Here is a 17,439-nt window from a genome sequence, read left to right as displayed (position 1 = left end):
GGATGGTTGTTGGCTACAGTGGCTAGGAATTCTGAGAGGTGTATGCCACACTTCTAGAGAACACCAGTTTTGGGAAGGCTGATCTCCACTTAGGAAGCCTCGTTCTCTTGGGCTCTTTTTTGCTCCCTCCACCATGGTGGTAATAGTACAGTGCATGTGGTAGAGGCCTCTCCCTTGCCATTACTGACATTAATGCAATACAACAAAGAGCAGATTCAGTCTCACATTTATAGGCCTGGATGAAAAGCTGAAGAGTAGAGCTAGAAAGTTATTTTCTCTAGACTGGCTGGAAGAACAAGCAAACGGTATCCCTTCTTAACGCTTGATTTTGATGCCTGTCATTTTGATAGAAATTACTACTATAATAATGAGTAATTTTAGATCATTCACTTTTAGAATTTCACTAATGTGAAGCTAGGTTGGTTTCTAATTTTTAAAATGTCTTTTGCAACCAACATCTGTTTTAAAACTCATACTTAAGGCCAAGTAAAACCACTCATTCTGCTTTAAACCCTGTGCCAGGGACATGATTGACAGTTAGAACAGAGCCAAATATATTTTTCCAGATAACAATACTTTCTTTTTCAGTTGTTTGTAATCTTGTCTGTCAGTATCCATTCTGATTAAATACTGAGAGTCTCATTCTTCCATTTGATATTCTGGTCTTATGCCAGTGTTATATACTATTCACTTATTTGCTACCAGACCACCTCAATGATAGTTTAAAAAATTCATGAAGTGACGCAAAAGCAATCGATCCAAGATCCAGCAAGTTTTACAATAGTTTTCTACTAAAGAACAAAGTTGCCATTATTACAGTTAAAATCTCAAAGATCTCTTAAAATTAGCCAGAATGGTCATGTTTATCAACTAAGCGAGAAGCTGCCCATCTGAATGTTTTAACTGAGGTACAGTCCACATTACTTGAGTCTAGGCAACCACAGCCAGTCGTATATTTGCATGCAAAGTGTAATGTGTGAATGGCAGTAAATAGTCACAACTAGAAGCAATTTCCATGTTGCAGTATGTATATGTGTGCGCATAATTTTCTCAGCTGCTTTGTACCTACTTACTTTTCTCCATATGATCCCATTTAATCATAATATTGAAAATAAATCCCAATCTATTTGAATGGTAGCAAGAAATATTATTTATATATTTAGAATGACATATTTCATTTGCTGTTTCTGATATAATACTATTCCCAAAGGTTCAGTTGCCTCTACTGTAGGTTCAAAAGGCAGTGGAGGATAGTGGCTGAATCAAAGAGATGATAACACCTGAAGGTCATTCGATAAGATCATGACTCAGCTGGATTTCAACCACTTAGTCCACCTGTTCTGCATAATCATTATTTCAGAGGACCTGGAGAATGAAACAGCACATAGTTATTTCTATCCTATGGCCTGATGCAGCTTGTTAACACTGGCTTCAGTTCAAAAGTACTGGAAAACTGTTTAGATTTGCATTTTGTTGTTCAGATAATCTAATTTCCCACTGAGATTTCCACCCTTAAAAAATATAAAGTGATATGCAACCATAAATTTGAACTTTAGCTAATAATATCCCTCTCTAAAAGCTTAAATATTCATGTCATTCAGCATGTCATCCTTTGTGAAACTGAAATTTCAACTACATTTAGCATGTGGGGGCATGCAAAACTAATAGTGGATCTCATTTATAAAGCTGAACCTGACCTTTCAATTTTTAGATGTAACTTTCTGATTACTTCTTTGATGCATTGCAGAAGGAAAGTCATGGTGATTCTGAGTATGCTTCTGTAAATAGTGATCAGAAGTCAATTTTGTCAGCATTGGGCTCAACTTCCTGTTTTGTAACTATAATTATCTTTTGACTGTTTGCAGTGATAGTTTTCTAGTGATGACATTTAAGAGTCTTTTTCGCATCCTCCTCCACCCACTGTATTTCTTTTTCTAAAGCAGCATATTATGCTAGTTTAAAGTAGGGCAGCCTTTCCAACTGATGCTTCCAGATGCATTGGATCGTACTTCCCATCATTCCCAGCTAGGTGGATTGGGAATTACAGAGGGCTGTACACTAAGCATATCTGGAAGTTTAGGGGTTGAGTAAACTGAATTAGAGAAAAATAATGAATCTACAATGCAGTGTGCTGTGCTCCATTTATTGTAATGCCCATCTCTATTTTTACTGTTAACTTCCTGACGTGTTTTAACTAAACGTTCATGCAAAGTTGAGCCACCAGTAGAAGCGAATATGTGTAGCTCAGGGTTGAACTGTGGAGTCCTTGGGATTCTCTGAGCTTGGTTGTTTGCTTGCAAACATTTCATTACCTGGCTAGGTAACATCTTCAGTGCTAGAATGGAATGGGGTTTGCTCTCTGTTTATATATTGTAGCACCCCCACCAACACTGGCAGGGCATGCCACAATATATAAACAGAGCAAACCCTATTCCATTCTAGCACTGAAGATGTTACCTAGCCAGGTAAGGAAACATTTGCAAGAAAACAACCAAGCTCAGAGAACCCCAAGGACTCCACGAAGTTGAGCAAATTCTTTAAAATTGCTGGGTCAGCAGAATTTGCTGTCAGATGGCAGGAGGATAATCTTAAAAAGTTATAAAGGGCACAAGAGTGTGGGAGGCAGTTGGATACCTAACATAGATTATTTTACAAGATAATAGCTATTAACAGGGAGACAATCTGAAGTTAAAAATGAGCAGAGAAACCAATTAAAACTAAAAGTTGTTGGATAGGTGGATTACCATACAGCAGGTTAATATGTTTGACCCAATCTGATTCATAAGATGACATATTTTATAAGTATACAATATGAAGTAAGTACAGTTCATCTATTCAGTGAAACAATAACTTCATTTATGCACTGTTAGCAGTAGTTTGTTGAACATCTCAGAAATGGCTGAATTCAAAAGTGGTGCTGAACCAGAAAACTATGGTTTATGAAATGCAGTTCACACAAAGTAAGCCAAAACCAGACACATTACATATTTGAACTCTGACACATTGCATATAGGAACATATAAAGAGTGACAAAATCATGGTATAGCACTGAAAACTAGTGGAGTAAGACAATTTTTACTGTCTACCTTATCTTAAATGTGGAAAGAATCGATCATAACTGCTTCACAGGGAAATCCTCAGTCAAAATATGGCTACCAAAAATGTAATATTGCAAATATCTAGCCTTTTTGGATGGTGGTTATATGTATGGATTTTTATAAATTTGTATGTGTGTAAATATATATAATTCATAAGAAATTTAAATCCTTGTATTCTGTGTGGCTACTATTCAATAAGTATTCAAAGAATTGCTGGTTCAAGAATTTGGCCAGTCTTGAGCTGGTCAACTGATCTCCAAGATTATTTTAATAAAGTAACATTACTAACTGGTATTGCCGTGGATTTCATAGTGAAATGATCTTCTGATTGCTTGCACCAAACATGAACTCAAGTTTGCCATGTAGAAATATGGCTTGAGAGTATATATGATTATTAATTGTGATCGCAACACATAGTGAAGGACATTTCAGCAGATTCAATACTAACTAGCTAATGGTAATTTATTTTATTTTGAAAAAGGAGAATATGCAACTGTACTGAAATTAACCTAGTTTTAAATAATTTAATGCAAATACATTGGGCATTGGCTTATAAGTATCTGTATTCATCAGATGTTTAAAAAATGGTATAGCGCTATTCGCAATCAAGTGCTGTTGATGAAATTAGACCATACTAGTCATGAGTTAAAAGCAACAGAAACTTTTTTGCAAGTCCTTCTTTAAAGTACCATGAGGAGAATTAGGTGGCTTTTTAGACAAGATATAAATATTGATCAGCAGATGAGTTTTATTCTGGATATATTTTCAGGTTTAGTCAGTGGATTATTGCTATGTATTACTAAGTCAGCATATTTCAAATCATTAAATAATTCAAGAAAATTATTTTTAAAATGAAGTATTACTGAGGGCAGTCATTTTCCTTTTTTATAACATGGATTTTAAAATTAGAGAATAATGCATCTGAATTTAAAAGTAATACAGGAAATATTTTTGATGTTCTTTGATACTTCATTGATTATATTTTATAATGTGATTGAATTTCTATCCTGTCTTTGAGAACTGAAGACTGCATACATGAGAGTCTCCTGTAATATATCCCCACAACAGCTACTCACTGGGTGAGGTAATAAGGCTAAGAGAGTGAGTTGAGTCAATGACTAACTTGAACCTTGGTCTCTCCAGTCCAAATCCAACACCTTAACCAAATAATAATAATGCATTGATATATGTTAAGTGTGTACTGTATATGTATATGTTTGCTCGGTCGAACACAACAGCAGTATTGGAGTGTTAATACTAACTTTTTCAATGATGTGAATTAAAGGATACTGTAGCCTGCGTGACAGTTACAGACCAGTAAAGATAGTGCATCTGGAACTGTTACATTTGCTTTAGATAAAGGTGATTAAGTATTGTCCAGGTGCTTGAGCCCATGTGGCATTAAGAAATTTTTCTGTGTTTACGGTGTTCTAAAATCAGATGGTATTACTAGTGCTGTGATCAACAAATTAGAGAGTCTGTGATTACCTGAACAGAAACAATTTGCAATTGACTGTTCCATTTTTTTTTCTTAAATGAAGATTGCAGATGTATGGCTCCTAAAATGCGTCTGTAATCTGTTCATGTATTGTCTACATATGGTATATGACATTTCTGGCATGTAAATTATGCAGGGGATTTTTATTTGATGTAATACGTTCTGCCAATTGTTGTACTTTGGAAGGTAGCAGGCTTTAAGCACAGGCTGTACAACAATTATAATTTAAGATAGTTTAAGTACTACTGTCACTGGTAATCTGCACAGATGTAAAGGTTGGCAGAATGTTATGCAAAAGATTTACAGATTGCTTTCAATCAGATTTGGCTAAAAAAGATTCACTTTCACTGATTCCCAGGTGTACTTAAGTGATATGAACAGGAGATGTTTGGAGGGGGGGGTTGTTGACTGGTTCCTTTTTTAAAAAATGAATGTTTTCTGTTGATATGAAGGTTGTGTGATAAATTTTGCAGTCAGTGATATGTGCAGTAGATGTTCTATGCTAAAGGTGTTTTCGTTGGTTCTTTTTCTGAAGTGCTCTTTGTTGTAGATCCATTGAATTCTGAGAGCCAAACTGTAGATAATATTTTTTTCTACGTGATTGAGATGGTAGGATTTTCAATTTAGGTAGGTCTGAGCATAAATAGATTTGTTGTAAATATCAGTGATTATTTTGTTGTTTTCAGTGGTGAGAGAGACATCTAAGGAAGGGTGGTATAGACTTTGAATGATGCTGCTCAGTGTATTTTTGATTCTCGGAAGAATAGAATTGATTCATGGTCCTAATTTCATTTCTTTGCCATAATGATATTATTAAGGTACCACTGTAAATAGGCTTTCTAAGAGAGTTCTTTTCAAGTTTTCCCATGAATAGATTTTATATACAAAGGAGCTGTTTAAGTGCCGTTTTTGTACCATGGAACCCTAGGGGGCAGCCTCACTGGAGGTAAAGGTGTTGTAAAGATTTGGGCATTCCAGTATTAAGGTATCCTTTTAAAGTTCAGATCTCAGTTAAGCAGCATGTTGCCCTAAAATTCCTATCCCTAATCTAGGTATCCTCCAGTGTGTGGATTTTAACTCCTCAAAATTCCTCAAACAGCATAGCCAATGTTGAGAATTCTGGAAGTTGAAGTCCACATATTTTGAGGCTATCACAGTTGGGAAAAGTTGCTATAAGGAGATGTGAAGTAAGAGAGTATTGTAGTTAAATTAAAATGCTTGATTCTGAGTATGACATTATTGGTATCTTTGATAAATGATTACCTTTTTTATAATATTATCAAAGTTTTTTTTTAAGTCAATACATAAATCTATTTTCTTAATAATTACATTGCTACATGAGATAAAGTGGCTCCTGGTTAGTGATTTGCTGTCCTTGTTGGCGTGTTAGGGTTTTTTTTAGTAAAATGTAAAATCTTCCAGGAGTGATGTGAATTAACCCTACCCCCCCAAAAAAAATCAGCTGTCATTTTATTACTGGTAGGAAATGCATGACTTAATCTGACATTATTCTGAATACTGCACAGTTTGAATTAATGACTGAAATTATGTAGTTAAACTGGAAAAATAGTTCAGTATTTTCATCATTACAAGATTCTAGTTGCTTGGTTAAACAGTCTTTTTAATGGATTTCTATTACTGCCTATAACAGAGTTCAATTTATAGATGGTTTGTTTATTTTTTAATCCATTCAGTCGTTTCTGATTCTCAGAGACTGCCTGGTCAAGCCCCTGCATATCAGGGATCAAGTGGCCAGTGACCACTTTCCACTGTTCTGTCTGAATTGGCCTGAGACAAAGGAGGGTGACGTTTCTCAGCTGACAGTGATCTTACTATAGTTAATAATAAGGTCTAACATCTAAACTTGTAGAAAGTGATATAGTGCTTTTTCCTCATTCTCCTGGAGGTTTGGCTAAATAAGAGACTTGCATGTGAGCAACTGAGGCATTTGAGGCATCATTTTTCTTGATGGTAATCTAGTTAATTCTCTCAGAGAGCTATTTTGGTGGCCCACTTTAAAGTAAGTTCTCCAGGCGGTAAAAGGTAAAGAGTGGTTTAACATGAGATGTAGGCTTCTAAGTAAACAACTTCATAGCATTTACAAAAATTATAAAGCAGGTAATGAGAAGATTCTCCCAGCCATTTATTATCAGACAAACAGAATATAAAAATGCCTACGATTTATTAAGCAGCAAGAACCAAAGGCCATCTCTAAAAGGCTACTAGTGCTTCTAGGAATAAAGACAGCCAAACCTAGTGGGGAATTATCTCCAGGACTTTGAGAGGCATTCTGAACATCCCACATGTAAAATGTCTGCTGGAACTTGGGGAAACCATTTTTCAGCAATTTACAATGACAACTATTCCTTGGAGACTACTGTGTATCTTGCTACAGATAAACTTTCATTATGACTTCCAGGCTCCATAAAGGAAATAGAGATCTTAGAAAAGAAAAAGCCCCTGGACCAGCCATTATATATCCAGAGCCAATTAAAATCAACTCAAAATGGTGGGCACCAGTCCTCGCCAGACTTTTCACCTCTGTCATTAATGTTCATTCAAATTCATTCATTCATTCAAAGATTTTATCCCAACTTCTTTACGGGGCCTCCATGTGGGTACAGGGTATTACAAATGAGCTGGAAAGAATACAGCCTATTTTCCTAAGACATATTATGCAGGTTCCTCAGTGTGTATCTTATTCTGGTTTGTGTTGAGAAACTGACTCTTTTCCATTAGGACCTAGAACTTGGACACTTTTGCAGGACCCTCCTATCTTGCATTGTTACTGCAAGATTCTTTCCCTAATCCCTGACTGTCAACTGTAATCAAAAAGAGATTATGGCAATAAGACACTGCCCATTTGAATTATTTAGTCTGGAAGGGAAAGAGGCAAAGAGACTTTTCTTCAATGCCTCTGCAATATTGAGCATCAGAGTTTATTATCTCAAGTTCAGAGGAAATTTTTTCCCCTTCATGTTAGTATATATTTTCGTTTGAATCACGAAGGGCAAATTACTAGTCTACACTTCACGTTTTCTAAGTTTAGAATTTCTTTCAGAAGAAATTTCCTTTTTTAACATACTTCCCTCATCCATTCAAGAGACAAGATTCTCAAAGCACCAATTCTCTAATGGTACAGGTAGGCCTTGTTTAACGTCCACTTGTTCAGCAACCATTTGAAGTTACAGCGATGCTGAACGAGGTGTACTTATGACAGGTCCTCATAGTTGCAGCCATCGCAGCATCCCCATAGTCAGGTGATAATGATTCGAGCATTTGGCAGCTGGCTCACAATGACAATGTTGCAGTGTCCTGTGGTCATGTGATCGCTATTTGCAACCTTGACTGCAACCTTGACCTTCTGACAAAAAGTCAGTGGGGAAGCCAGCAGGAGGTCACAAATGGCAGTCACGTGACCACAGGACACTGTGACCATACAGGATTCACCTAACAACAGCAACTGGGACTGCCAGAACTGCCATCGTAAGTTGGCACAGTCACATGACATTGCATCTTACAACCACGTCACTTAGTGACAGGATTCCTAATCCCAATTACTGTCAGTAAGCGAAGGTTACCTGAATCTGTCCCTGTGACTCTGTTGCCTGGGAAAGTGGGACACATATCTTTCTATGCTATATTCTTTATCAGGGTATAAGGAAGGAACGTACAGATCTACTGCTGAGGTTTCCAGAAAGACATGATTTATATTACTGATTGTCTTGCAGATATGAACCCATATATCACTAAATCAGTCACAAAGGTTTTTTTATACAAGTAGTCCTCGCTTGACGACCACAATTGGGATTGGCAATTCCATCGCTAAGCGCTGCAGTTGCTAAGTGAAAAATCATGTGACTGCAATGGGCTTGCTTACAACTTCCCATTCAGTCATTAAGTGAAACATCATGTGACTGCGACTTAGGATTTTACTTCCACCTTCTCTGTTGAACTCTGCTTGTTGCAAGCCAGTTGCAAAGCACACAAATGGCAATCACATGACCATGGGACAGTGTGACAATCACAATGTGCCCTGGTTGCAGAGCACTCAGATGGTGATCATGTGACTGCAGGACACTGCAACAGCTGTAAATGCCAGGATTGGTTGTGGAGCTGTTTTTTTTTTTACACTGTCATAACTTAAAAAGGTCGCTAAAGGAGGCAGTCAGTAAGTGAGGACTACATGTATTGTTATTAAGACAAGAACCTAGTCATTCGTGTGGTAATTATGTGTTCAGCTAATTTCATTCATTTTAAGAATGAGACTCCCACTGTAGAATTAACTGAATTTCATGATTGGCCAAAAGCCATAATAAAAAATTATTTGTTGCATTGTGTGGCAGTACTCCAGGGAGTGCATTTATCATATGGAAACTTACATGAATGTATTTTAATCTTATTTAGCGTTATTATACATATAAGTTTAGCATTAGCTTAGCATTCTTGTGTTGTGTATTTCACATTTCATTATATTCCTGAAACACATATCTGTAATTCTTCGATTTTTCTTCGATTACCACTTTCTGTATCAGTGTCTGTATCAGAGAAGTGAGATATTGAATTGTCTTGGATTGCAGATGCAACAATAGGGAAGGTTTCATTTGTTAAAATTACAGAAGTCTCCCCATACTCCCCACGAACAGAACTTGGCCTATCCCTTGCATTTCCATTCTCTTCTTTATTTGATGACTGATTTTTATTGTTCATTCACTTCTGATTCCTTTCCATTCCATGTCATCCTACTGCTTTTCAAGTCAATACAAGTTTAATTTCCTTGGAACAATTAAGGAGGATGTGTTTGGGATACAGTGGGAAGAATGGGCAAAATAATATACTGTGACATTAAGAGTGATACATCTTTTTCATGCTTGGAAATCTTCCTTAAAAGAATATGAAATGTAGGTTCCATTTATCCCTTGCATTGTTACATGAATAATGTCTTACAATAAAAAATGAATAAGTTCTTCTAAGACCTATTAACAATCTAATGCACATTTTGGCTTCATTAATTGCTCATAAGCAAATAAGCTGTTCCAGGGCTCTCCTCTGAAAGAACCTCCATTTCCATGCCTCTACAATGTCCTGTCTCTTTAGTAATTTTTGAACAGCTAAACATTTTAACGACAACTGAGAAGCTCTGCATAACTAAATTATTTAGGAAGAAATAGTAATCGTAATAGCTCAGAATGAATTACTTCAAAAGATAATGATGCTTTATAAAGATTCTAATAGAAGATAATCAAGACAAGATATATTACTTTAGTATCAGTTTTAGGCATGGGAATACAGCATCAGAACCAATAAAGTCACATTATTAATTGCAATCACTGTTACAGGAATACAGAAATCTTACATTTGCCCAATTTCTAAAATAAGTTCTTATTTCCTCTAGCATGGTCATCTAATGAGAATGGCTATTGCCTGTGAAAACTCTTGCTGCAATAATCTAACTAGGCTTTAATAGGATATAAAATTTTTGGTTGTCTTTCATCTGCAACCAATTTAATTTAGATGGGTGATGCACATTGTAGTACTTTCTAAAATACATGTCTTATTTTTTACTCATCCTAATAACTATGAACCAAAGCAGAACCAATATATTATAGAACAATGAAACTCTGGATTTCTAACATATCAGAGTGATAGGAAACTTATATTTAAAAGAAATCTCACACTTGCGCTCCTTCAGTGAAAATGTTTGATTTCTTTATTAAGATTTGATGAACTCATCTTTTACTAGTTCACAACTTTTCATTTCAAACAATATAATTGGAATTTTTCTACCCATATCCAAGTGTGCATAAAAGCGCATTGTCTTTATCCAACTGGTCTTGGTATGGTGTCATCATATGGGGTCCTCTCAGTAAGAACAAAGATTTATAGTTGATGTTGCTCCAAACATATGGTGCCAGTATTAAATTGGCTGATGTTGTGATACATGTGACTGCCTAAAACCATCAAAGTTATTGTGTATTAAATCTGAGCCTAATTAATTTGGTATGCTAAATATTATGATTAATTCCGAGAATTAGGACAGTATATTAAAATCTAGCAGAGTTCAGTATAATATAAAGATCATGAAAGGTCTGGAGCAAATCTTATCTTCCACTACCAATAGACTTGTCAAGAGAACTTTTGAACAAAAATCCATTACTATATGTTCTTTGTAAAGAAGTTGATAGATAGCATCATTATTCACCATTTTTACTGAGAATATACTTCTAAGAAAATCTTGTTCAATCATTTCAGCAATTCTTGGAGTAGGTTAAAGCAGTATTCCCAAATGTGAAGCATTCCAGGTATGTCGAATTTAACTTTCTATCATCCTAGCTAGTGAGGTGAATCACCATGCTAGCTGAGGATGATGGGAATCATTGCTACATCCAGAAGACAACTTGTTGGCTACGACTAAGTTTGAATGAGTAATTTTATGAAGCTATGCAGGAAGTATCATTTTTTGTACAGGGATGAAATAAAATCAGTACCATTTTAAATAAATACATAGATATACCTGTAGTAATCACATGTTAAAGGGCCAGTTTGGTGTAGTGGTTAAGGCACCAGGCTAGAAACCAGGAGACTCTTGAGTTCTAGTCCTGTCTTAGGCACAAAGCCAGCTGGGTGACCTTGGGCCAGTCACTCTCTGTCAGCCCTAGGAAGAAGGCAATGGCAAACCACTTCTGAAAATCTTGCCAAGAGAACTGCAAGGACTAGTCCAGACAGTCACCAGGAGTCAAGACTGACTTGAAGGCACCTAAATAAATACATAAATAAATAATCACATACAGTACTGTTTATCTCTACTTTGAAGATAAAATCTGGTATCAATCTGTTGGTATTATTCTGAATACTCTATTCACAACTGTGTTTTTAGTTTTTCAAAATACATCTGCTTAAGGATAATGTAGTAATAGATTCCTGTGAGAAAAATAGTTATTTAATAGTTAGAACTTTATCTGCCTATCAACCAGACATACTCAGACAGACTCACGATAAGATGAAATATCAATGTGTTAAATAGATAATCAGATCTTAAATTCACAAGTAACATGTAGCAAGCTGAGAGATCTAGAGACAGTTACTACATAATTCCAATTCCAAAGTTTAGCATTCCTAGATCAAACCAAGAAGAATATCTGTAGATCCTCTCAATTTTCCTAAATCTCTAAAAGCAACAGCAGTGCCTAATTTGATGATATATATATTTAAATTACTTTTTATCAAACTGGACATATGTAAAGTTTATACAGAATTATACTGACACTTCTGATGTTATACCCGTGATTTACTTCTTGAGATCAGACAGGTGCTTTTTAATCACTTTCAGAGATTCCTCCCATTCCTGGGTCAGGTACCAATTAGAATGAAGCATTTGTTACTGAAACCTTCCCTGATCTGTTAGAACAACTGTCCAGTCTTTGGTTCAAAATTTTAACAGTATAAAATGTTAATGGTTCAAAATGAACCAGAGAGAAGAAAGGATGATCATCGGTTACTACCTAACGGTCTGAGCAGTCACACAGGATGCGTGGAAACCAAGTTCTTGACATCTCCCTAAAACTGAAAATGATTTTTTTTCCAAGCACCGTTCTCACACTGATTCTTCAGCAAGATGCATTGAGTAGAAAGGGATAGAGTTATAGGAATTATGGTGATTGAACTGTTTCCCATCTAAAACTGATACATCCTCAATGTTCTTTAGGACAGAGCTTTGTTCATTTTATTTTTAATGGTCTTTCTGTGAGTCAGCAGCCTAGTTTATATATAATCATTATCCTGTCATCCTCAGCCAGCATAACCATTCACCTTTCCATTGATAATGAAGAAACTTGCTGGTTGTTGTTTACATAACCATCTCCTAAATATTTATTAGTCAGGGAAGCCATTGTTACATTTGGTCAGAGACTTTTTCACTAAGGTCAAATGTTGGTTTCAATTAAAATGTATTATTTATTTTTAAATATGCATGATTTGGACATTCACACCAAATTATATGCAAATTAATTCTTAGTGATTTTTTTTTCTTCTTTAATGGTAACTGGCAACTTTAACCCCAAAACCTAACTTGTATTTTACTCACGAAGTATCTGTGAAAATGCCATTTAAATCACATTTCTGTTTATAAATTGTTTTTGAAGAAAATAGTAAATGTTTCTATGAACTGATACAACATTGGCTAAAATTTAGCTTAGTCCCAATGCAGTCTTACTTCTGAATTAAATAAATATCACTTGGACTTACCTTGCTGAAATATCTCTGTGCTGTCATATGGATTATAAAAATTATATATAGACACTTTACTTTTTTTAAAAAGGCAGTTCAATTTTTGCTTATAGAAAGAAAAGCTTTATGATGAAATGTATACTTTTTCTTAAGCTGGCCATTCTCTCTGAAGTTTTGTTTTTGTGAACTCTGAAAGCCCCTTCACTGACTCCCCGTGCTTGAATTTACCCATTGTGCAGACATCTATCAAATGGGCCATCAGTAGCAGTCGACAAGCAGTAGTACATCCAAGTTTTAAAAAAATCTCTTTGATTACTACAGATCCATAGAGCCCTTGGGTCCAGGGCTTCTACTGCAGCACAACTATTTGCAAATAGATTTTTATAGCACATTAGAGCTGGAGGAGAGTCCAAAAAAAATAGCCTTTTTCAGTATTAGAACCAGCTGTGGCTTTCTTGCTTGGATGAGTCATTCGTATTTGGGGGGGAGGGGAGAGAACTAGCAAAGGACACACTGAGTCTTATTCAAGACTTTGTTTGTTTTTGCAAAGGGTATCCTAGCCACAAGCCAACTTGATCATACTAACTCTGTGTTTATTCAGAGCACTTTCTTTTTCTTTCGACAGTTCCAATTATAAAAACAGAACCCACTGATGATTACGAGTCTGCTCAAACCTGTGGACCAAGGAGCCATGGATTAAGCCCTCTCTCCAAATCATATTACAGCCAGCAGATCATGATGCCCCCTGATCCTGGCTCGTGCCTTGTAGCTGGCTTCACTTCCTGTCAGCAGAGAAACACTGTGATGTCATCGTCTCCCAGCTCTAGTCCTAAGCTGCATGATCTTTCCTCTCCTGCTTACAAGTGCATCACCAACCCAGGCCATAATCAACTAGGACTTCAGCAGACGGTTGGAGGTGTCCCCACCATACAGGAAGTGCCAAGGTCTATTGTTGTGCACCCAAGCTCTCCCGATCAGTCATCTCACATCATGCTGCAGCCGCAGGTGAGTCAACATCTGAGCAGTACCTGTTCCCTTGGTTATCAACAAACACTCTATCCCAACAGTCCCTCCTCTCCAGTTCCATCTGTAACTCAAGAGTCAACCTATTTGCAGTCCTGCAGTCCAACTCACTCAACTGTAATGGGCCAACAGCAGCTGCCGAATGTTCAAAGAAATGAAACTCCAGCAAATCAACCACTGTCGTTGACCGAGTTGCATGAGGACAATAATCATAATTTGGCCCCTATACCTGTAACGATCAAGCAAGAACCTGAGGAATTGGACCAGTTATACTTGGATGATGGTAAGTCTAGAGTTACCAGTTGTAGAGGTTTGTGTTCAGCCATTTTGTGTTGAGCCATTGAGTTATTGTAGCCTCCTGAAGCATTCAGGAAGGGGGAAGCTGACAACTAACAGCCTTGTGGAATGGCACAGAAGTCTGCTTGGATGACATATGTATAGGAAAGATTTATTTACTATCGTCAACATTAATGAAAGTCCATAACCTAAACATTAAGCATTATTAGTCATTGTTAAAGTATCTGCATGTCCAAGAACTACAGTATAATAACATTAACCATTATTGGTCTTGGCTTATGCCATTGCCAATGGCTAGCAAACTGACATTGAAAGCTATCCATCATATAGCAGCTTGAAATACATAAGCCTACTAGTTAGAATTAAATGACAAAATAAACCTGTTCTATTTTATCCAAGAATACCTATATTAAAAAAAAACCCATGCACATTATTTTCCTTCTCTAGCATCTGAAATTAAAGCTGTTTCCATTGCCACATAAAAAAAAATTGTTTTATATTATAAATCATAATTAACTTTGTACATGCATCTACATACTTCATACATGTATATTCTGCACGCACCATTGCATTGCTAAAATGCTACACTGAGTTTGTCCAGTTTCCAAAGATTGGATCATTTAAAGCAATAAAAGATGAAATGTGGAATTTTATTGCATTACTTCACTGAATTGTGATATGGTGTTTAAAATCCTGATAATTATTATATTTGGCCTAGGGCAATTAAAGAAGTCCTTTCCAAAAGACAAAGAAATACCTTTGAACAGACTTAATTTTTCCAATCAATTTAATTCCTAGGATTGTCTTGTAATAGAAATCAATCACAATTTGTTGTATGTGTTTTTTTAAAAGCATTTGCAGTATTTTACTTTAAGCAGCATGACTACACCTGAATTCTCATTTTTAAAAGTTAGAATTTAAAAGCTTGAATAGCAATATTATATTTTCTTGTTCCAGGGATTTTAATCTATTTTTTTAAAGTACCCTACTAAGATTTGCTATAGTTCTGAAAAGAAATCTAAGAGGTATTCATCAGATCCAAAATATCATATGACTTCATAGTTGCTATTATTATAGTATTCATGTGGATAATGTAAGAATTAATTGCCTGTAGAAACATTAAACAATTAGAAAAATTCAGGAAAGCCCTTTATATATTCTTATGCCAAGAAGGGTGTTTTTATGCCAGAATATCTGAAAAGTATCTTTAATCTAGGTATCTCTGTTCATTTTTTTATGTCAGAGTTTTGCATGGTATTGAAGTTTGAGTCTTTCATGTGAAACTTGCACACATTTTTATTTTTTTAGCCCCCCCCCAAAAAAATCACTTCTAGAAACAGAGACGGTGACCATATCCATGAATATACCACTATATCCCTTTTCTAAAATAGCACCGGGGGGGGGGCTATTTTAGCTCATAAAGTCCCTGTTCTTGAAGCTGAATATTTTGGTTTTTATCAGAATGTCACTTTTCAAAAAGTGTTCTTCTCTGTGTAGCACTCAGAATATGCTGGCATAAAAACACTTAAGATTTCTACTTTTAAAGTGATAGTAGTTGCCATTTCAGCATCAAAGGGAGGTCATTTAGGTTATTAATCTTATTAATGTTCTTTCGGTATATTTTGATTCCTGCAGCACAATGCCATTCAGTTGTGAAGTTATTTCCTACCATTAAGAACATCAAAGAAATTAGTAGGGGTTATCAATAAATGTTATCTCTATAAGCGACAAGGGAACACGTCAGCACTAACAGGAAGAGACTCCTGGAAACTAACTGATGAGCCAACTTTTTTACACAGGGAGATACTATTAATCAGTGTTTTCTTGAATATGCTGATAACAAATAATGTTTTAAGGAAAAACAACAACAAAATAATGGTAATTCTTTAAAGCACAGAGTTTTAACATCTGGTTCACATTTCAAAAACAATCTAGTATAGGTTTCTGTAATGTGAAGTTGATTGTTTCTTTAGGGTTGTGGTAAACTACAAATGAAGACTTTGAAGAAGTTATATGGAGCACTGTAGGTAAAAATCCGAAACAAAAAGGAACTGAGCGTAGGTCTTGAGGGTCATTGTCCTAAAGGATGGATCAACCTTTGACTGAGTTTACATGCTTAGTTACAGTGTGTTGAATAAACATAATAGTCTACATATCATCTAAACTGCAAATTATTATTTACAAACCACAGTGGTGGAAATCAAATATTATGGTAAATCAGATCATAATCTGACTTGGCATAATGTGTGAGTCAATTTAGCATATCCCTGTAGCACTGATCTTTTGCATGGGGAAGGTAACACATGACTGGAACTCATAAAATATTTGGCAATTGCTATGGAAAGGTCAAATGGCACATTCTCCAGAATGGCCTTTTGCCTTCCAGAGTGATCCTCTTCCTGTTCTCCAGTAAGCATGGAATGATGAGAAGTATAGTCTGATCCATCTGGAGAGGAGCAGGTTTGATGAGACTGCCCCACAAGTATATGCCTCTGGAAACAAGCAAAGCAGAGAAATATTTGAATGTCAGAACCATCTGTAACTTTAAAAAAAAAGTTCTGTATGCTTTGACTTTGCTAGTAATAATTCTGTTTTGTCCTACAGTGATGTAACAATGGGAAAATACCGTTTTCATTTCCAGAGTGAAATTTCAATATTAAAACAACAGTGGTCAGCTTGATAACAAAAAAGACTGCAAAACTGTTTATTCCATCATGGTTGCTCTCACCTAACTAAACTAATCAGTGAATAAAAGGAGGCAGGAGCATTTGCTGGGGGGTAGGAGAGGGACAAAAAGTCAAAATGGTAGTCACAACTGCACAAGCGAAGTCCCACTCCTTTTCTACATGTGTTGCATGTAAAAAAGGAGCAAGGTTTCAACTGTATGTTTATGGCCATCATGTTTTTTTGTTTTTGTTTTTTTTTAGCTCCCTGATAGATGCCTTGCGAGAGGTAATATAGGAAAGATTTTCCTGAGACAGTTTGTTACAATAGGGCCAAATTCAAAATATTGTCACAAACTAACTAACTAGGATGATAAATCTCAGTAGGTATAAGGATGCCTCACAATGTGTTATATGGTTTTGAAAGAGGAAAGATAATTGGATTCACCTTCAGTGAGTCTGGAATATTGACAGAACTTTTAGTTTTAGAAAGTTGAAATTCCTGTCAACCATAACTCTGCCAAAGACCTAACAGGTTTAATAAACTATAATGAAAGATTACACCTACAATTACCTCCTCCGTAATCTGTAAAGATAAATTAAGTGTCTCAGTGTCACTTTTGTGTCTGAAAAA

At 35.9% G+C, this 17,439-nt stretch overlaps 1 protein-coding gene across 3 annotated transcripts in view; it reads left to right on the top strand.

Annotated features, from left to right (window-relative positions):
* The window catches only part of NFATC1 (nuclear factor of activated T cells 1), a 145,104-nt gene that overhangs the window by 101,934 nt on the left and 25,731 nt on the right, over positions 1–17,439 (top strand). For 2 of the 3 annotated variants that reach the window (XM_007430175.4, XM_007430174.4), the window contains exon 9: positions 13,448–14,128. In XM_007430175.4, the coding sequence (XP_007430237.1) occupies positions 13,448–14,128 (681 nt within the window). The remainder of the gene's footprint in view (positions 1–13,447; positions 14,129–17,439) is intronic. The other variant, XM_025167897.2, reaches the window with a different exon arrangement.

This window comes from Python bivittatus, unplaced genomic scaffold (genome assembly GCF_059951505.1).
Source record: "Python bivittatus isolate LINGU-HERP-01145 unplaced genomic scaffold, Pbiv_v1 ctg000840_np1212, whole genome shotgun sequence".
NCBI lineage: Eukaryota > Metazoa > Chordata > Lepidosauria > Squamata > Pythonidae > Python > Python bivittatus.
This window is presented reverse-complemented; position numbering and strand designations above follow the sequence as displayed.